Source organism: Petaurus breviceps, unplaced genomic scaffold, assembly GCF_028583685.1.
Source record: "Petaurus breviceps papuanus isolate PSGF00001 unplaced genomic scaffold, PetGlider_PUasm1.0 207, whole genome shotgun sequence".
NCBI classification, from domain to species: Eukaryota; Metazoa; Chordata; class Mammalia; order Diprotodontia; family Petauridae; genus Petaurus; species Petaurus breviceps.
In genome coordinates this window covers 14064051-14086376 of record NW_027185850.1, presented here as the reverse complement: position 1 = coordinate 14086376, position 22326 = coordinate 14064051, and the positions used below count along the sequence as shown (strand labels likewise).

General features: G+C 44.9%; 1 protein-coding gene across 8 annotated transcripts in view; it reads left to right on the top strand.

Moving 5' to 3' along the window:
- The window catches only part of LOC138164915 (nuclear factor 1 A-type), a 462063-nt gene that overhangs the window by 366831 nt on the left and 72906 nt on the right, over window positions 1-22326 (top strand). For 4 of the 8 annotated variants that reach the window (XM_069092873.1, XM_069092871.1, XM_069092875.1 and 1 more), the window contains exons 7-9: window positions 1494-1622; window positions 15024-15202; window positions 17823-17988. In XM_069092873.1, the coding sequence (XP_068948974.1) occupies window positions 1494-1622; window positions 15024-15202; window positions 17823-17988 (474 nt within the window). The remainder of the gene's footprint in view (window positions 1-1493; window positions 1623-15023; window positions 15203-17822; window positions 17989-22326) is intronic. The other 4 variants (XM_069092878.1, XM_069092876.1, XM_069092872.1 and 1 more) reach the window with 3 other exon arrangements.

Genomic DNA, 22326 nt, shown 5'->3' with positions numbered 1-22326 from the left:
CTGTTTGCCTCAGTTTCTGCATCTGTAAAATGAGCCGAAGAAGGAAATGGCAGACTCCTCCATTATCTTTGCCGAGAGAATCCCAAATGGGGTCATGAAGAATCTGACACAGCTGAACAAAAAGGTTTCATTCTCCCAATACTGCTCTGCCTTCATTCGTCACTTTTAGTCTTCTAGAATCACCTGAGACTAATGATTTGCCCAGAGTCAAGCACCCAAAAGTAGAATTCGAACAAGGACTTTCTTTCTTTGTGGCCAGCTCTCTATATTATCCCACATTCTTTCTTGTAGATGAACATGTGTGTTCTCTTGCAATATTGGAGGTCTCCTTTGGAGTCTTATTCTGCTAGGTTGTTACTTAAAGGCATCCAGAGGGAACCCAAAGAGTGAGTAAGGGTGAAATTCTGCACCTTAAAACGTTGGCAGAGGTTAGTTACTTGGTTGCTCATTTCTGAGAAAACCTGTGGGCAGAGAATTTGAGGAGAGCTGTGCCTTCTGTCTCTACCTTTGTACCTCTCACATCTAATCTACTCAGAAGTGACCCCTCAATGGAGATGGGGTTCCCCCAGCATGTTGACTTTGAGGTAGAGGGCTGCCACTGGGCTGGAGCCACAGCCTGAGTCCCCCAAAGATAAAGTGACTTTCCAAGGTTATACAGCTAATGTGTGTAATGAATTAATACATAGAAAGTTCTTTGAAAGCCTTCAAACACTCTACAGATGCCAACTACTACTCTTTCCTAGTCCCACCACCTCGCTCTCTGGATATAAGGCAGCAGAGTCTCAGAGACATTCATTGCCTTGCACAAGAGTCACACTGTTGTTAGTAAGGCTCAGAGCCAGGATTTGCACCCAAGTCCCCAACTTCCAAATCCAGAGCTCTTCCATTTCACCATGTACCCCTAGCATGGACGTACAGAGCTCACCCTGATGGCTTCTGTGGAACCTGGGGAAATCTTGGAAAAGAGAAAAACAATAGAATATTAATTTTCATTGGAGTAGTTTTGATTAACAATGACCAGCAAGTTGGTCCTAGAAAGCTCAGACAGGTACAGTGGAAAGCATATGGTGGTTTGGGGGGAGAGGTAGTGGTCAGGTCTAGAAACAAGGCACATTGACGCTATGTGTGTGATTTGGGACTCCCTAGGTCTCCATTTTCTCCTTTGTAAAATCATGCAGTTGAGCTAGCTGAAATCTGCCCAATCCCTTCCAGCTCCGAACTTAAAACCCCACGGGCTCTCTGGGCTTCAGTTTCCTTCTCTGTAAAATGAAGAATTTGGAACAGATGACCCTCAGGGTCCCTTCCACCTGTGAATATATGATTCTAAACCCAAAAGTCCATGACTAAGCACCAAACTTCCATTTGCTGCCATGTTCAATTTTATTTGTCCACTATTTTTCTTGGGCTTCTCCTTCAGCCTCTTCCCCACTGCATTAGTCCATCAGTCTATGACTTTGCCTTATTAAATCGAACTTATCGATCATTCTTGCCAGGGATGCCATCGCCAACCACACTAAAGAAGTCAGAGAAGTCTGGTTTCAGCAGCCCCTCACCGTCGCAGACCTCCTCCCTGGGAACGGCATTCACACAGCATCATCGGCCTGTCATTACAGGACCCAGAGGTGAGGCTTTCCCCGGGGGACCCACCCTCACTTGTGTGGAGGCAGACACCCGTGCCTAGGCACCCAGGGATCAGCATGAGGGTAGATGGAAAGCCATCAGCAGAGGTCTTATTAAACAATACTCTGATGCCTTAGTCCCTAGGGATCACTGGGTCATTTCAGCAACACAAAGATAGGATTGCTTTCCCATGCTTTGGGTCATCCCAAGGTAAGAATGTGTTTTAGAAAATGGGATCCAGGCTGTTGGTGGTGGGGCTTTTGCAGAGAAATGCATCATGGGAAGAGAACGAGAGTGAGAAGGGGGTAGTAGATTACATGTTGGACAGAAAATGAAGGAAAGGATTCCTTGGTGCCCACAGTTAAATGGTAGGCATCCTCATGGGAGGTAATGGCTTTTACTTGCCTTCTTCCTGATGGGTGCCACTCTTTTGCCCCCAAATGCTTTCCAGTCCTCTTTCCCCCAAATCCTCATCTCATCATTAATTATTTTGTATGAGCAGCACAAAGCTTTTCTTGCTCCTTGCTTCCTTCTGAAATGGTAGATGGCTTGTCTGGTTCCCATTGTAGAATTTCCATCATTTGGGTCTTATGCACTTTGAGAGTTGATTATTAAAATGTGTTCATGGCAAGCATGATTTGTATTTTGCTCTAAGGTCCCACTCCTAGCCTCCAGCAAATGTCAGCAAGTCACTTAATTTAAACATAGCATAAGAGGAAAAGAGACTCTTGGTTTGTTTAAGAGGGGGGATGATGGTTTTCTTTAAGTGTACATGTGTCTTTGGACTCAACTGGCATCACAAAACACAAGTGGAAATATTATATTCTCATCTTAGAGTTTTGTCTTGGGAAGTTGGGAAGTTGGCCTTTCCTTTTCTTGGTTTCTCATGGATCTTATTTCCACAATCCATATCCCTTTTCTAAAACTGAATATCTTTCTAGATTAGGGATTCTTAACCTTTTTTGTATCATGGGTCCCTTTCTCTGAATCACGTTTTTAAATTATTGGAGGAAATGCTCAATTTCAGTTAGAGTTTAGTGAAAACAGAGATATCATTTTTTCTTCTTCAAGTTCATAGATTTCTTGAAATTTGTCCATAGTAGACCCAAGGCTACCTTTGATCTGTTCTAGAGGAAACGGATCAGCAAAATGGTGCCATAAAAAGTCAGTGAAACTCAAGAGTTAGACAAAGCCCAGGACTCTTGGAATCTGAGCACCCCTTCTATGGCATACCCAGCCAGAGATCAGCATGCCTAGGAAGTCTAGGACAGTTTCTAGGGAAGTAGGATATCATTGCTTAAAGAAAAATTATTGGGGCCATTGGGAGAATAGGAATAATTTATCTCAAATTGAAAAGCAGGGACATTCATAGAACCACAGCCCCTGAGAGCTGAAGGGTCCTCAAGAGTGCTCTAGTCCAACCCAGACCCAAACAAGAATCTACCCAACAAGTGGTCATTCAGCCTTTCCTTGAAGACATCCAGTGGGAGGAAACCCCCACCTCCACAGGCAGCCTATTAATGCACTTCTGGATGGCTGTAATTGTTAGGAAGTTTTCATTTCATCCAACCAAAATTCTGCCTCTGTAACAGGTTTAATCAAGTCAAGCTGGGGAAAGAAATCACATCTGATTTCCTTAAGAAAAAGATCAATTAGCCATTTGACTGTTGTGAGAAACGTTACCTTTAATATAACTGATTGATCAATTGATTGATTGCTTTTCATTCTCTTCTTCCAAGAATCTACTGACCAATGGAAAAATCACCATTGTTCTATATGTTGTTTTCCAGTACAGTCAGAGATGTTCAAAGTATTAACTAGGGTTTGTTTTAATTATTTTCCCTTAAATTTGTTAAACAATGGCTCTGAATAGGGCTTTTCATGGGACAGTGAGATATACTAGATGGAGCCCTGGACTGAGAGCTGAGAGATTTGAACTCCAATCCAGAATTTGCTACCTCATTGTGTGACTTTGGGAAACTCATTCATCTTTCTTCATCTCTGAGATTAGGACATTGGACTAAATGGTCTTTAAGGATTCTTCTCATCCAAAACTTCTCACACTATAGAATAGGCCTTGTTGTGGGTAAAATTTAACAAAAAGGTGAACTGAGCCACAAATTCGTTCCTCCAAGGAAAAAAACAGAAGACAGTTTAGGGTACAAAGCAGTGTAGTAATGATGGAAAATGTACTGTGTTTGGAGTCAGGGGCCCTGCCTTTGCTTCATACTACCTGTGTGCACTTCTAAAGCAGCCCATGCCCTGTTCAGATAGTTTGGTTAGAGTGTTGTTTGATCATTTTCCTGAAATTAAGCCTCAGTCGGCCTCCTCACAACTTCTACCACTGGCTCTGCCTTCTGGGATCAGGCAGAATGGGGCTCATCCCTCTTGTATTTTGACATCCCTTTAAATGCTACGCCATCACTACTACGATTGCCCGGTGAACAAATCAACCAAAAACGGACCCAGTTTTAGCGCCCGATCTCCCTGTTTAAGTTAACCATATGTTTCTCCCAGTTCCAGTAAATTCCGTGCTGCTTAGATGCCACCTAATAGTCTAAGTGAAAAGAAAGGGGGAGGTACTTGAGTGTGGCCTTGAAGGATCAGGAGGATTTGAATTCAGCTCAACAATTCACCTAAGTTAATTAAGCTAGTGTGTGTGCCAGGCCCCATGCTGGGCCACAGTGATGAAACCAGCAAGGCCTTGCCCAAGCTTAAGGACCTTCCATTCTGTGCTAGGATGGGGGTGGGGGGTGGGTATATACCTAGATAATTAAGTGCCAAATATACCTTCGGAGTAATCAAAAGGAAAGGAATGACAATTGGAGTGATGGGGAAATGGTTTGCTTAGGAAGTGATGCCTTTGATGAGAGTGGAAGGGAGGTGGGAGGTGGGGATTGTTGTAGGGGGAGACAGGAGTGGGAGGCATCCAGGGTGGCACAGAGATGGGAAATGGAATCTCAGAAACAGGAAACACACAGCAGAGGCTAAAGAGTGGTACATCATCAGTGCCCAGTGAGCACGGAGCCAGACTGGCCTCCACATGCCCAGTGAGCATGGAGCCAGACTGGCCTCCACATGCCCAGCGAGAGAGTTTCCATTCGATGTTGGTTGTTGGTTTAATTAGTCAGCGCTGTAGGCAGGATTTGAACCCAGCTTTTCCTTACTTGGAGTTCACCCTACTATGCCACAGTCACCTCTTTATAATAATACACAGATCATTTTGCTTGTGGCCATACTGGGTCCATTCTTTGGAAACAAAATCCATGGTCTGTCAAGACCACACCCAATGATTGTGCCATCTTGGGGGAGATCTTGAGTGCCTTTACCAGTTCCAGACATTCAGCACTGGGTTTTTTCGGAGCCCATGCTGCCTAACCACTTCCCTCCTTGTACCCTAGAGGGAAGGAGGGATGGTCTGACAGTCCCAGGGGCTCCTCAGCTTCTGACTCCCATAGCTTGGAAAAATCACTTAACCTCGTGGCCTCAGTTTCCCCATCTGCATTCTCAGGATAAGATTGTGCCACGTCATTCTCTGTGTGTCTTAGATTAGTTCATGTCGGTGAAGCACTTCCAACTTGAAAGGGATTGAAAGGAGAAATAAGCCTCCCCCATCCAGGCATGCAAGTCTCTTACATTACAGACAATTACCATGCACTATAAGCTAATGGTGGGCTGAGCTTCCAAACACTGGACTTGACTGATGTTGAAAATTTCGGTCACAGTCAAGTATTTAATTATGACAATTCTTTATTTGTGGTAATTGGAGATTATTCTTGCTTTTCTTCCTCCCTCCCTCCCCCCAACCTTCTCTTTCCTGAGCTATAAAATTCTATAATGTTTTGAAGAAACAGGGATGATTTAGAGGCAGGTGTGGACTGACCACACTCCCGTGTGAGCCCCACTTCTCCCACCTCCTCTCTGGGTGACTGTGGGCAAGTACAGGGGTCCAAGTGTCTCACCTATGATAGGAAAGTGACAGCTCCCTCACTGAAAATTTGTGAAGACAGCACCAGCTAAATGTCAGCAAGGGGCTGGGATCTCTGAGTGACACTTCAGAGTCACCTGGAATGCTCAGAGACGATCTGACCTTCGTGCAAGGTCAAGGAGGTTCAGCTTTGGCTGCAGAAGTGGAGTCACTTGAATAGTAAAGAATACCTGCAAAAAAAAGTAGTAATAAAATAGTGAAAATAGAAAGATAGTGAAGGCAGTTTGGGTGCAGTGGGAAGGTCTAGGAATTTGTAGTCAGATGATCTGGGTTCAAATCCTGTCTTAGCTGTGGGACCTCTGGGGCAAGTCACTTCCAAAAAGTAAGGTCCTGCCTGCGAATTTCAAAACGAGGGGACTTGGTCTGGAGAGCCCATGAGGTGCCTTCCAGCTCTGAATCTGTGAGGCTTTGATCCTTCAGTCCCTGCCCTCTCTGAGCCTGTTTCCTCCTTCATTAAATGAGGGGCTTGGAGTCAATGGTCTCTGAGGTCTGTCTCACCTCGAAATCTGTAATCCCAGTGGAGACAGGGACCTAAAATTGTGAAATTCCTTCCTACAAGATGACCCTGGACCAGAAGTAGAATGGAGGTGGGAGTGAAGGAGGGACAGGAATAATCACTAGGAAAATATTTCCAAAACCTCATCGCCTAAACATGAATATAATTAAAGTCACCCTTTACCAGGTTGTGAAGGGTTTCTCCATGACATGGGGAATACTTAACGGCGCCAGGCTCAGAATTTGCCTGCCTGTCCTCAAGCGCCCCACTTGCCTGGGAAGCCTCCTAAATTAACCGCGGGGCCCCCCGACTGGGCAGGGGCTCATAAAAGTGCCCCAATGGCTTAGCTTTGTTGCGTGTAACTGTTCAATAATTACCAGATAAATGCATAAGTAAAAGCTCGATTACACTAATAATTTGTCTTGAGATAGATGGGTAGGACCCCCCACTGGGTTCATTTGTCATCCCCACAGCCAACTTCTAAAGAGGCCTCCTTTGCTGGGGAATTGTGTGGCTATCTCCATTCAATGAGGAGGACTCGCTGGAGCCCCAAGAGGGTGGAGGTGCTTAATCTCTCAAAGAAGAAAGATGCCCTGGCAGTGGGGGCGGGGCAGGGGGGCACGCCAAGGAGATCAATGGGATGACTGGCCACCTCGGACACATGGACTGGGATCCCATCCTCTCTGGGCAAAAAAGGGCTGAACTCCCTCAGCCCTCCTGTGTACCCCTGCGAGGCTGGGGTATCAGAAGAGGGCTGACAGTGAGGGAATAGGGCCTGAGAATAAACATCAGTCATTGGTCTCCAAAACATGCTTTCCTCCTCATACTAGAGACCAGGGATTTGGGGATTCAGGAGCCATTAGACAGACTGGGCACGTCTGAGGATCCCTTCTTAGAATCACATTTTTAAATACATTAAACACACGGGATTACAAATATATTGAAATACAGTTATAAAAATATTTGAAAAATACATTCATGGCCCCCAGGCAGAGAGCCTACAGTAGACTGTGGATCCGTAGTCTTCAGTGATTGGATGGTTCAGGGGAGGGATGGCCACTATCATGCCATGCTTGTTATCTCCAGCCAATGATGAGACCAAGTTCTTGATTGACTTTGATACAAAGAAGGAGTGAGGGACTGAACTCTGGGTTCATGGGCATGTGCGGCTTTGGCAATGGGATCCACGTTGAAGTGTCGACCCAGGATTTCCAGCCTCTCTTATTGACAGAGCCATAAATCATGGCCCAAGTTGAGTGAATTAGTGTCGCTGGGACAGCATTTCTGTAGTATCAGCTTACCATCTCTGGCAGAGCAGGCGGGCAAGGGAGCCGCAGATATTGGAAATGAGAATGGGGAGCCAGATGAGAAGGGCAGCATCCCCATGAGTTCTGCTTCCTGTGGCGTGAGCTCTGTGTGCTCAGAGCCAGACGGTGGCATTATAGAGGAGGGCCTGTCTGTGTTCTCAGGATGCCCATTTCCATGCTGGCTTACTCGTTACCTTCTTGTGGATTTTTTTTTGTTGTTGCTTTTTTTTAAAACAGTTTTTTTTTCCAGTGTCCAAAACCTTGAGTATGAGACAGTCAAAGGTTGTCGGCCTGTGTTATGGGAGTAGAGAAGATTACAGACTGAATCAGAGGGCACAGATGATAAAGTCACGTATTTTGTGTTGGAAGGGCCCTCAGAGATCATCAGATCATAGATTTAAGGGTAACCTTTCACCTTCAGACCTTAGAGAGCCTTAGAAGATATTCTCAAATCATCCATTTAGAGCTGAAAGGGCCACTTAAACCAACCCTTTGGCAGCTAGGTTGCGCCAGTGGGTCTGGAAGTCAGGAGGACCTGACTTCAGACACTCACTAGCTGTGTGACCCTGGGCAAGTCACTTAACCTGTGTTTGCCTCATATTCCTGAACTGTAAAATGGGGATAAGAATAGCATCTACTTCCCAGGGTTGTTGTGAACATCAATTGAGATAATATTCGTAAATATTTAGTACAGTTCCTGGTACATCGTAGGTGCTATGTAAACACTTATTCCCTTTCCCCATCTCCTCCCTTAGAGATTCACAGGTTAGTAGATTTTAAGCTGGAAGTGACCTTAGATGTAACATAGTAAGTGTCCTTGCCAGTCTCCCAACACATCCACCATCTTGGACCCTTTTACTGCCAATGGACCTTGCTTCCAACATAAATTCCCAGGGCTTTCTTTTAGTACCCTTTGTGTATTCCCAGCAGGTAGTTAAGAGAATCCAGTCTGTTTGAGATAACTGCTCATTCATTGCAAGATGGCTGATTGGGAGGAGGTGGGGGTGGAGGCTGGGGGTGGCTGAAATATTGTTTTATTTTTCTCTGCCTTATCTCTTGTCTCCTATCATCACTGGCATATTACATACAAGTTCAACTTCCCTTCCAGGAACCTGGATCCTGGCCAACTTTGCTTATTAAAAAGTCACTCTTCATATTCCCAATAAACACAGCTGTTGCGTGGTGTTTGAAAGCATTTCCCATCAGCCAGCATGGAGGCTCAGCCAATTAGTGCGATAATATGGTCAATTTTGAAAATAGGTACCTTCAGGGGGATGCCGGGGTAGAGAGCGCCCGAAGAGCAGTGGTCCACCCACCACATTTCATGCTATCGGAAATTCGAGCCCCTTGGGGACTTTGTCAGGCAAGTCAATGGCAACATCGTATTCAGATGTTTGTGATTTTATAAAATAATTCATTGCACCCACCCAGTCATTATCTTTTCTAGAAGAGAAACACACGCCCCCAAGATAGCATGATAGAGTAGAAAGAATTATATATAGCTCAATGTTGAGAGGATTCAAATTGGGTTGAAATCTCACCTGTGAACCTAGGTGACCAGTGAGAGGTGGAATGGACTGTTTCCTTTTGGAAATCTCTGTGACCTAAGGCAAGTTACATAGGCCTCAGTTTCCTTATTTATAAAATAAGGGACTTGCAGAGATGAGCCACTGAGATCTCACTCGGGTTTATTGTCCTAACCTAGTTTTCTCCCAGGCATTGGTTTGTTGTGTTTTTATTTTAAATAAAATATATTCTCTCTTTTTCATTTCTGTGTCTCTGCTTAGACAGAAATGTCTATGCCTGGAAGGCATTCTCTTCTCTCCTTCACCCCTTCAAATCCCTAGCATCTTTGAAAGCTCAGCCTTATGTGAGGACTCATTCTCCAGCCTTCTTAATGTCTCCTCCCTGGAATCACCTTGTGTAGATAGGGTACAGGGATGATTTCATTTTGTCTTCATATCCCCAGTACCTAACACAGTGCCTGACACAAAGTAGGAGCTTAAAGATCACTGCTTGTTTATTTTTTATTTTGAAATTTATTATTTATTTTTGGAAGTTATTTATTTATTTATTATTTTTATTTTTTAATTTTATTTATTTTTAAAATACATAATTTAGAATTAGAAGCATTGTAGCTTAGCTGATAAGGAAGATTTGTCTTAAAGGAAGCTGAAGATTCTCAAAGGGGAAAAGGGAGGGTATTGTAGGCATGGGGAACAGCTTGTACAAAGGCATAGAGGCTGGAGATGGGATGTCAGACTTAGGGAAGATCAAGCAAATAAGCCAGTTTGATATGAATGTTTATGTGAAGGGTGAGTAAGGTGCAGCAAAACCAAGAAAAGCACACTAAGGCCAGACTGTGAAGAGCTTTAAACACAAATGTTAGACCTTGGTATTTTACTCCAGAGGTTACTGAAGGTGACGAGCCCCCACCAGTGGGAGCACAGTATTGTTCTTGTATCTACTGAATAAATGTTTATGGAATGGAGTTGTGACAGCACAGAAGAGATAAGAAATTCTATGAAGTTTCATAAAATGAAGAATTGGAGGCCAGGTTTGCAAAGGGAAGGATCATAGGTTTAGAACTAGAAGGAGCTTTGAAAGCCACATTGAGTCCAATCTATGGGTGTGCTGAAGCCAGCTCAGACCAGCTTGCAAGAGCCAGTTGTTAAATTTCCAATGAGGACTTTTGCATTTTGGAAATTGGCAAATGCCCCAAATTAAGTCTTAGATTATAGCTTTGTTGACTGTCTAGACTTCAGATGGAGAAAATATTAGGGATTCAGATTGAACAAAAGTGTGTCACATGTATATGTCTTTCTGAAGAATTAGTTATTAAATATTTGCTAGTTCAACCCTCAGTCCAGTCCCTTCATTTTGCAAATGCTGGAGCACAGAGAGGTTAAGCCCCCTGCCCAGGGTCACATAGCTAAGAAGTGTTTGAGATGGAATTTGAAACCACATCCTCTTAATTCCACGTCCAACATTCTCCATGATCCTTATCATGAAATGCCATCCTAAGAGCACCCCACACCGGAAGAAGGATTCAGCTGCATCCTTTATCGTTCTGCTGACAGCATTTCTCCTGATCCTCCTGGTAAAGGTCTGCTGGCCGATGCCAGAAAGTAACAGCTAAAGTGAAAAGAATCCCAGCCGCTGCCCAATGCATGCGAATCCACAGCAGCTCAGGGAAGAGGGAAGAAGGAAGAGGCAATTAGAGCCACGTCAGGGTGACCTAGATGAATATACTTCATTTTTGTAAGAGGAAGGAGGTAAGAGCGTTCTGAGGATGCATGGGAAAAGAGTTTGGGAAACAAAGCTGGCAATAGTGAGAATGATAAGAAGCTGGGGAGCTGGGGATTTGCTCGCTCTCTCCTCTCTCTCTCTCCCTTTTCTCTCCTTTTTTGTCTCTCTCCTCTTTCTCTTATCTTTGTCCCCTTTTTCTCTCTTCTCTTTCTCTCTCTATCTCTGTCTCTTTCTTTTCCTCTCTTGCTCTCTCTGTGTGTCTCTCTCTGTTTCTCTGTCTGTCTCTCTGTCTGTCTCTCTCTCTCTTAGGTTTTCATTTCAATATTTCAGGAATATAAATTAATTAGTGGGGATTCTCCCTCCACCAATGTGGATTGCAACTCCTATATGAATGGATGGAAAGACATTTGTTTATTAAGCTCCTTCTGGGAGCTTAATAAACTTGTACTAAATGCTGGAGGAACAGATGAAAATGTGAGATAGACCCTGTCCTCAAGGAGCTTCCATTCACATGGTTAGCCAGAGAAGGGAGTTTGATATGGAGAATTATAGGATGATGACTTTCACTAGAAGGAGAGAGGAGGGTGATGGTAATGATGATGATGATTGCTAAAATGTATAAGGCACTAAAGTACTCCATCTCCTTTGATCCTGGCGGTAACTCTGTTACTGTTCTGCTGTTACTGTTCCCATTTTACAGACGAGAAAGCTAAACCTGAGAGTTAGTTGACTTGTCCAGAGCCACATGGCTAGTGAGTTTCTAAAGCAGAATTTGAACTGAGGCCCCCTAGATAGTTTTGACAGACGATCTCCAAGAGTCCTTGTGTTCAGAAGTGGGGGGGTGTCCTTGCATCTGTTCCATCCATTGCACCAGCTGCCCTGCAGCTCCTGAGCAGTAATGGGAATCACGGGGCACCCCTCTCTGAAGGAAGGTCTTTGGGCAGAGGCTGGACGGAGGACCAGTTGTCAGAGATGGAGTAGACAGGATTCTTGTTCAGTTATGGGTTGGCTCTGATGGCCTCTGAGATGAGAGAAATAAACCACTGAACTCATACCTAAAAGGAAAAAGTAATCATGAGACTCCTGTGGATGGAACCAAGACAAGCTGACCCCACAAGCTTTAAACATCAGCTGTATGAACACAGGACCAACTTTGGAGACCTGGGTTCAAGTCCTGCCTTTGACACCTGTGGGCTGTGAGATCAAGGGCAGGTTGCTTCACCCTTCCCTCAGTGTTCCAACAAACCGTTTTAAGGCCACAAGTTACCAACATGTTGCTGATTTACACTGATGGAGGGCGAATGAAAAAGCACACTTACTCTCTGCCAGGCACAGTGCCCCTCTGTTTTCTTTTGGGCAGGTAGAACCTCATGAAACTGCCCGGCCCATCAATAGGACTTTTAAGAAGTCTGAAATGTTGTTTTCGAGACAAGTTGAAAGCCCTGTGATTCTGGGAGAGCCTTCCCGAGCTGCACGATGCTGTCAGGCCCAGCTGGGCCTGGCCTCGGGCTGACGAGAGCCCCCTTGTGCAGCCGCTGCCGCAGCCAATTTTGTAGGGCCTTTTAATACACCAAATTGTATTAACGTCAACATGGATGCAGATGGATGCGCCACGATAAACTGGAAACACTTGAGAAAAGCCTTTATTGACTCTCAAGTAAATAATGCACATTTTTAAAGGGTCTAAATATGCATTTACATAATGCTCTCTAATTTTTTTATTGTGTCGGCTCTGGGCGCACACCACACTAAGCGCTGTTTTCCCCAGTTGAAAATTTGGAATTGTGCTCATCCTGATGGATTTCAGCAGCAGCGTGCCAGCTTCTGATGAGGGGGCTCCGGCTTTCTGCTGGTGTATCCAAGGATCTCCAAGCACATTTTAGGATGACTTCTTCAGGGCCCAGTGAAAGGGGCTCCTGTCAACCCAGTTTGACCAGTGAAGATCTTCCATCAGGAGTGGAGTGGCAGGCCAGATGCTGCCACTGAAAGGTGGCAATCAGTAAGCATTTATTAGGCTCCTACTGTGTGCTGGCCACTGTGCTGAGTGATAAAATAGGTCTGCAGTGGGGTGCCTTCAAATGCTGGAGACAACGTGCATGCCTATTGTCTGGTCAGTGTATATGAAGCAGATTCAGGGGAAGCCTTGAGGGGAAGGCTGGAGCAGCTGAGGACGCCCAGTAAGGCCTCTTGGAGACGACACTTCCTGAGCACAGTTGTAGGAAAACCTCATTACATGAGGCAGAGGTGAGGAGGGAGGGCCATCGAGGCATGGAGGGCAGCCAGCACAAGGGTGCGAATGGCGATGTGGGAGAAACAGCACAAAGGCCCATTAGGTATGAGAGATACCAAGCAAGACTATCCCTGCCCTCAGGAAGCTTACATTCTGTTGGCTCCTCATCATGACCCTGTGAGGTAGAATTGGGGAGGGGGACAGACTGCCATTCCATTGGTGGAGAGCACACTTAGAGAGGAAATATCCTCTACCAGGGCAGAATAGCCACTCTCAATCAAAAAGCATCTATTAAACACCTCCTATGTTCCAGGTACAGTGCTAAATTCTGGGGTTACACAAAGAGGCAAAAGACAGCCCCTGCCCTCAAGGAGCTCACAGTCTGATGATGGCGGGGAGTAGGAATAGCCAAACAATTATGTACAAACAATATGCAGAAATAGCTATATTTCTGTCTCTGTGATTAATTGGAAATAGTTTCAGAGGAAAGGTTCTCCTTGACACTAAGGAAAACTAGACTGGGAAAGACTTCTTGTAGAAGGTGGGATCTGTGCTGAGACCTGAAGGAAACCTGGAGAGAGAGGGGAGGAGGGAGAGAAGTGGAGGCATCAGGGCCAGCCATCGAAAATAGACAAATCAACAAAAAACCTGTTTTCTTACCTTTGCGCAAGTCACAACCCCAATTTCCCTCCAAAAAAAAAATGATTGTTCATAGAATCATGGATTTAGAACTGGAAGACAACTTCAAGATCAGAATCCAACTCTCTTATTTTACAGGTGAGGAAACTCAGACACAGAATTTAAGTGACTTGCCCAGGGTCACACAGCTAGTTGGTTTCCAAAGTGGATTTGAACCCAAGTTTTCCTGACTCCAGTCCAGTGCCCATTTGATTGGTTGGTTGGTTGGTTGGTTGGTTGAAAAGAACATGGCGTAGTAAAAAATCTCAGAATCAGAAGTTTGTGTCCTAGCTCTGATACTTACTTGCAAGTTACGTGATGACTTCAAGAAGCAGTTTCCTTTTTAATTTCCCCAGCAGCAAATTAGTGAAAAAGTCCAGCAATGCTCAGATAACCTGCCTGAAATGGGTTGGGAGAAAGGTTTTCTTAGCCATAAAGTACCCTAAATTATAAAGATGAGTGACTGTCCAGGAGGACTAAAGGCCATGTTCAGATGGCTTGATTCTCTTCAACGAAGCATCTATTAAGCACTTGCTGTATATAGAGTGCTTTGGCCTCATAGTGGGTTTTATCAATCCTCTACCTAAGCCAAGGGCAAAAGTTATTACATACTTTGGATAGGTTTCTTTTAAAAACAAACAGACAACTAATGTAATCTCCTTCTTGTGCAAATGAAATTCAACAGGGTTTGTATATAAGGGAGATCTCACCGTCTGCCTCTTCTCAGTTTGCATGGGCATCGAGCCAGCATTTCAGTAGGGGTCACTCCTTCCCTTGGCATGTGGGTTCCCACACTGGAACATAGAGCATTTCAGAGTTTAACTTTAGAATTGTAAGGAGGACAAAGCCTCGAGTGCAAAGAGAGTGTATCCCCCACCCCCGCCCCTTCGTCTTCCTCTCCCTTCCTATCTAATGCCCCCCACTAATGGCTCAGTTTTAATATGTGATCATGTACTACATCCTTCCCAAAAAGTTCATCCTGAATTAGTCCCTCGAAATTTCACTGAAAGGGGGACAAGAGCTCTAAGAATGAATTATCGTCTATGGGTCATTCAGAACGAAAGGGGATCCATATGTGAAAACTGGAATTTGTCATTTGGAGTGTCAGTTAAATCAAACCTAATCTACTAGATACATTTTTTATTGCTTGCTTCATTAAAAAAGCTCTTAAGGTAATGAATAATCTTCCGTTTCACCCAGGATTATTAATGCCTTTATAACTCATGTCCACTGAAAATACAAAGGCAGCTTGAAATTCTTGCTTAATCCAGACTCCATGTTGTCTTAAAGAGCCCATAGGATCAAGACCCATCAGAACTGACTTATTTTCAGATCGGTCACACAAGGAATTCTGTGAGCCCTGTGCAGTGGAGAAGTGGGGTCTGGATGTCGGGGACAAGAAAAAAGTCTATCTTGTTATAACTGTTGGGTTTTTTTTCCTTATTTTTCCCACAGCAAGTCCACATGCGACCCCATCAACTCTACATTTCCCGACATCTCCCATTATCCAGCAGCCTGGGCCCTACTTCTCACATCCGGCAATTCGCTACCATCCTCAGGAGACGCTGAAAGAGTTTGTCCAACTTGTCTGTCCCGATGCTGGTCAGCAGGCCGGACAGGTGGGGTTCCTCAATGTAAGGACCCTTTTTTTGGTAAATTTCTTGGGAAATGTTAATTTCATGTAAAACTAGCAGCAATGGGGGTGGGGGATTCTCCTGAGGTGAGGTTGTGCTCTAAGGACATGTTGACTGACTCCAGTCAGATGTCAGGTTTACTCGAGATGGTGGGAAAGTTAACTGGTCACAGCAATATTTGTGTTAAGTCTGCAATTGTCGGGCTTGGGGAGATAAATCATACCAAGGATGAACTCCCTAACCTTCCAAGGTCTGGGGGCTGATGAGTCAACCTCGTGCATTCTAACCTTGGTTCCTGCAAGGGTTAACAAAATAGAAAAAATGCAAATCATTTATTCAAAATTATTTGGGGGAGTGAGTGGAAGGGGTGGGGAGAAGCCAGGGGGACAGATGTTTTGAATCAACCTAGTTGATTTGGGGGAAAAAAATACGGCTTTATAGAACTTTAAATCAAGTTGACCACTGCATGAACCCCAGATGCCAAAAGCAAAGTTTATTACAGTTTGTTATTTCTGTAAGCAGTTATCTTTCTCACTTATCTTGGTATAAAGTTGAACAGGATTTGATAGCTCTGAATGAGTGTTTTCATTCTCTCCCCCCTCAAATAAACTGAATAATCGCATGATTGAAATAACATTCTGCTGGAATCCAGAAATGATAAGGTGACGATAAGTGGAATTTCAAATCGAGGTCTCGGTGGTTTGAGGGGAGGGGGAAGAGGAGACGATCGCTGCATCACTAGATGAAAACCGCTATGATGGAAGCAAGAATTGGGTTCTTCCCCTTATCCTAATGTCCATATTGCTGACATACCCACAGATTAGCCCTAATTCTCACTGCCCGGTTAAGGATATTTCTGTAATTAGTCACTCTGTCCTCACCACTGGCTTTTTCTCCCCCTCCACCCCCTACAGAAATACCTGATTCTGCACATCTGAGCCAGGACTGACAGCTTTGACTAATGTCTAGCGATATGTTAGCAGATACATTTCTGTCTAGACAACAAATCAATAGAATGTCTTTTTTTTCTTTTGCTTATGTATTCATGTGCCTTGCTTCTCCTAAAGCGTTCACTTACGGACTTTTAGCCTTCTCTGAAATAGCACTTGCCATCCGGGTTTGCTGGCAGAGCAATTCAAGGCTCTGTGTGTCAGACACCATGGTCTTCCAGAAACAACTAAATACCTAAGTGAATTGGGGTGGGGATGGGGGAGGAGAGGAAGCGAGAGGAGGGAGAATGCTTCTGCCCAATTACTTAAACTTAAAAAATGAAACCCTGGGATAATGGGATTTTCTCCAGCCCCATTTTGATTTGATGCTATGGCTTCAAGACAGGGAGCTATCCTCAGTGGAATACCAGCCATCTGATACCTAGGCAAGCAACAAGGCCTTGTTGGGAAGTGATGTCAAAACTCATCTGGTCCCCAGCACCCTATCTGACTAGTAAATGATCTTTCTCCTTTCTTTCTTTTCTTCCTTCTTTCTTCCTTTCTTTTTATCTTTCTTTCTGTCCTTTTTAATTTTTTTTCTTTCCTTCCTTTCTTTTCTCTAGCTAGCTTTCTGATCTTTTTTCTTCTTTCCTTTTTCTTTCCTTCCTTCCTTCCTCTTTCTTTTTTCTTTCTGTCTTTCTAGCTAGCTCTTTCCTTCTTTGTGTCCTTTTTTCCATCTTTCTTTGTTTTCCTTTCTTTTTATTTCCTTTCTTTTCCTTTCCTTTATTATTTCCCTTTTCTTCTTTCTTTCTTCCTTTCCTCCTTCCTTTTCTTCTGTTTTTTCTTTCCTTCTGATCTTTTTTCCTTATTTCCTTTCTTTACTCTTTTTTTCTCTTCCTTTCTTTTTTCCTTTTTTTCCTCTTCTTTCTTTCCTTCTAATCTAATCCCCTTTCTTCCTTATTTCCTTTCTTTCCTTCTTTCTTTTCTCTTTTTCCTTTTTTACTCTTTCTCCCTTTTTCCTTCCCTTTTCTTCCTGTCTTTTTTCCTCTATCTCTTTCTTTTTGTCCTTTTTCTTTTTTCCCTTTTTTCATTTCCTTCTTTCTTCCTTCCTTTCTTTCTATTTTTCAGCAGCTTTGACATCTCACATAATTTCTGATGTGAGAGACTGTAGGAGGAAAGGATTTTTCAAATGGTTAACATATTTGTTCAATGTAATGTCATGTTGGATTTCTAAGGCAAAGTCTAGCATGCGCTTCTCCAGTTCCAGGGCCTAAGGAGTACCGCTGTAGTTAGTCATGGGAAGATGCAATCACTAAGCAGGCACTTTGCTGAGCTTAGCTCATCAGAAATATCTTCATAATGGTGATGGCAATCACTTATTCAGAGTAGCTGTATCCCCAGCCAAAGTGCCCCATGAAAAATTCAGAATGACCCCCCAAATATCCTTTTTATGTAAACTGATGCAAAAATAAGGTTCTAGAATACATTTTATCTGCGCTGCTAAGAGTATACATTTGTCGAGTGCCTTGAAGTCCAAACCAGAATAATCCTGCATGTGTATATGGTCTTATGGAAGGCTTCGGCTGCTCCCCAAGCATAGAGCACTTAATAATTTATATTGGAGGCAAGTGATAATTCTCTTGTGATCAGAAGCTGCAGATGGCTGATGTCTGCCTCTTTCACCCTCACAGCCCAATGGTAGCAGCCAAGGCAAGGTGCACAATCCGTTCCTTCCCACCCCAATGTTGCCACCGCCACCTCCGCCACCAATGGCCAGGCCTGTGCCTCTGCCCGTGCCAGACACAAAGCCTCCAACCACATCGACAGAAGGAGGTGCCACCTCGCCCACCTCACCGAGTAAGTATGGCTTAGGCCAGCCTACCCCACTCCCCACCTCCCCTATGACCAGTCTGTTAACCCTGACCAACCCCAGAAACTGACTCTTCCTGGCTGGTATACCACAGCAGACAGGGGGCATCATGGACCCAAGGATGTGCCAATGAGTATCTTAGCCTAGACCCTGGATCCACTGTTCCCAGCCCCAGTGACCTTTCAGATAGTCTAGACATGCCCATGCCTCTCTGTGGCTGACTAATCAGGCGTTTTTATATAACCACATAATTAAATCTGAATTTGTAGTTGAAAGGGACAGGTGAATGAGTGAACTGTAGTGTTGAGGAGTAATGGCAGAAATGGCTGAGTACAGGTCTTCTTCAGCATTGGTAGGATCCATCTAAGACATACCCAGGTGCCCATGTTGTGGTCAGAGGACAGAGAAAGTTAGCTCCTGCTTTCTGAAAACTCACACTCCTAGACAGACACCCTGATACGGATGCCTAGGCACAGGGCAGCAGAGACAGTGGATATCACTGTTAACCCAATACATGAGTAGACAAGGGACATCCTCTATGTGGGCCAACAGTATTGCATTTAAACAATGACGGCAGAGGAGGAAATCCATTACTAAGCAAGGCTCGGAGAGAGAAACAGAGGCAGTTTCCTATCTAGATTTGGGGGAGGAGGGGACGGAAAGGGAAGAGAGAAGAGTCACCTGCTTGTCTCTGACTGATGTGGGCTGCTTTAGAAATGATGGGGGAGTGAGGGAAGTGGTGCTTTTTTGAAGAGAGTCAGGAGGTAGAGATGAGATGAACATGGCAAGGTAAATCTAGCTGGATATGTCAGAGAATGCCAAAAGTGCAGGCGAAGGAAGGGACATCCCTCACCCTCTCTGGGAATGGATTCTGAGACCGCTCTGGCCATTTTGGTGAGAATGATAGGAAGAAGACAGATCTGAAAAATGGATGGAAAAAGCTACTCAGCTGGGGAAGCATTTAGACCCAGGAGGCCATTATGAGGGGAGGGTTTGTATGTTCGTGGTGAAAGACTTCACCTGCTTACCACCTGGGACACCTTGGGAAAGTTCTCGGTGGCTCATTTTGCTCAGCTGTGAAATAAGGGGGTTGGACTCCGCCTCTCTAGGACAGCACTTAGACAGCAAAGCCCATCTGTCCTTGGGACAGCACTTACTACCTTCTCAGCCTGGGAGAATGTGCCAAGGCTGGTCCTCTCTGGGTGTAACCTGAGATCGAACCTCCATGAAAAAAGAAAATGCTAACCAGTGAGAGCTCTCCAAAGGTGGCCTGGTGGTAGGTCCCTCCCCACGGGAGGGACCCAGGCGGAAGCTGGAAGACCATTTGTCAGGAATATTGAGACAGGACCCTATTCACATAAGAGTTAGACTCCCCTGCCCTTGGGGTCCCTTCTAACTAAGAGTCCTTGGGATACTTTGAGCTCAGAGTGCCTTCCACACCCCGATGAGCCAGATGTTGTGTAAGCATCAGTGTATGTTCACTGACGGAGCAGAGATAAGCCTGGAGTCATTGGCTCTGGATTCAACTCTCACCTCTAAAACTTGCCAGTTCTGTGACCTTGGACAAGTCTCTTGATTTCTCTGTGAAGTGAGGGCATTGGACACATTGATCCCAGGGCTCCCTTCCAATCCTGTCTGTGATCTTATGAAGGAAAGCCCTCAGCTGAAAGTGATCCCAAGGCCCTCATCTGTCGGTGACAGACCAGCCTCTGCATTTGGTTCAGAAGAAGGCCGAAGAATAAAAGTGAACACTTTCTTCTCTCTTCCAATTCCCCTAAACTGACCTCCAAGACATGTTGTCTTGCAGATGGAACACTCATGCTCTGGGGGGGGGGGGGGCCACAGAGGGAGAACTTGTCCAAATATCGATGGTCATTGAGCGACTTTGGCCACAGCTTTACCGTGTCTAACGAGATGTAGGCCCAAGATCAGAGCTCTGAGGGCTACTCCTTCCAAAGAGTCCTGGTTTGTCTGAAACATAGAGAAAAATACCTTCCTCAGCATGGGCAGGAGGAGAGAAATCAGACCATCCACAGTAGGACCTGTGACACAGTGCTTCCCATATGCCAAGCGTCATGCTAAGAGCTAAAGGTTCAAAGAGGGATGAGGACAGCCATCAGCATGGTGGGAGGCAAGGCCAAGCAGCCCTTTGGATTCTCATAGAGAGCTCAGTGGAGTCCAGCCCAGGCATCCTATGTCCATAAACTCAGAAGAGGGTAATTCAGAGAGAAAAGTCAGAGAACTTGGAACTGGAATGCACAGCAGAGTCAGATAGCCCAACACTCATTTCACAAATGAAGAGACCAAGGCCCAGAGAGGGGTACTGGTATAGGTAGTGTTGGACATAAGGTGAAGAAGACCTGAATTCAAGTCCTGCTAGACCCTTCCTAGATGTGTGACCTTGGACGAGTCACTTAACCTCTCTCTGCCTCAGTTTCCTTGTCTGTAAAATGGTGATAAAAATAGCACTTATTGTGAGGATCAAATGAGATAATTTTTGTAAAGCACTTTTGAGACCTTAGAGTGCTTTATAAATGCCAGCCATTATTATTTGACCTGCCCCAAATCTCTGTCAGTAGTAAGTGACAGGGCTGGGATTTGAACACAGGTTTCCTGTCTCCAAATTCGGCTCTTTTCCCATTGTCCCACACATCTACCCAAAAGGGTGTAAACAGAAACCACAGTGACTGTTATTTCCATGCTCTGGCTCTGGCATGGGGTTAGGGTCCTAGGGTCAGGGGTAGGGAAGGGCCCCGGTCATTTGTGTGCCCCTCAGTGCAGCAGACAAGGGGAAGGCAGGGATCGGGACCACTGGGGGTATGGCCCTGGGCTCTGGGGCCTAACGCTCCCAGAGGGGCGACCAATATGTAAGCAAAAAGGAAGCCCCACCGATGCTATCCCCCCACGTTAGGCAGGTTTAGACTGTGGTCTTTGCCATGGTAACGTCTTATCTGTCATCTCCGCATTTTCTACTTCATTAATCAGACAGCGACATAAGGTGAGAGTCATCATTTACTGCCCCAATCCTGTGTCACTATAATTAAAAACTCCAAACCCACTCTTCTCCTTTGTGATGTTGGCTCCACCCCCTCCCTAACCATCACTTGGCAAGAGCGTTAGAAATACCAGTACCTTCCATCCGGTGTCAAGGCTTCTCTCCTCTTCAAGTCAGGGGTTCGAGGAGACTGGGGAGCGATTTAGCCCCAGTTCCTCCTCGTGGCCAGAAGCCCTCCTCAGATGTCCCTTGCTGACCATTGTCCAGCTTCTGCCTGAAGCCCCCTAAGCCCTTGATACACCTTCCACATGATCCATTCTTTCCTTGTTGTAGAAAGAACTTCATGGGAGCTGGGCAGAAATGGGAGAGATTGGACCTTGGCTAGATGGGGGAGCCAGGCCAGGTCATCCAAGACCTCCACAATGCCACACCTCCCCCCCCCACCAGAATGTAAGCTGACTGAAGACAGGAAGCTTGTTTACATTTCTATCCTCAGAGGCCAGGGCCATACCTAACACACTTATTTTTTTAAGTAGACCCATGGGAAAGGGAATTCTCAATTAGAAAACTCCATCTACCAGTGCAGGTTGACACCTACTTGACAGATTCTGGGGTCAAAAAGTTTCCAGGTGTCCATTGAGACATACCATGACTTACCCAGTATCCCGGGGTGTCTCAGAGAGGGGTCCTGAACCCAGATCTTCCTGATTCCAAGGTCAGCTCTTTCTTCCCTCTATTGCCTTGGAATCAAGAAAACCCAAGTTCAGATTCCATCCTCAGACACTAACATAAGTCACCAGACAAATTATGTAATCTCTCTGGGTTTCCTCATCTGTAAAATGAGAGGATTGGACCCACCGACATATAGGTTCCCTTCCAGCTCTGAACCAAATGTCCTAGGCTACAAAACCATGCTGCCTTTTGCCTCACATACACACAGGAGGCTGTTAGAAAGTGCTTTCTCAATTGAACCTGTAAGACAGGGAATAATCTCTCTGGCTTATGGGATTTTTTTTTCAAAGAAAATACTCTGTAAACTCAAAAATGCTAGTTAAAAAATGTTAGTTTGATGACTTCACAAGGCTTCCCACATTATTTGGCTCTAATTATTAAAAAGTTATTTCTGATACAACAAAAACTTCCCTGAGACTTCCACCTGCCAGCTGGTCCTAATTCTGTTCTCTGGGGTAGCCCTAGTCAAAAGAAGTTGTTTCCGATAGCTGAAGGTAATTATCCCACCTTAGCCCAACCCCAAATATCCTAAGCAGTCCTTTCCCTCGTTCCATGAGTCATCAGTTTCTGTCCCCTTTGCCACTGTGGCGGCCAGCTT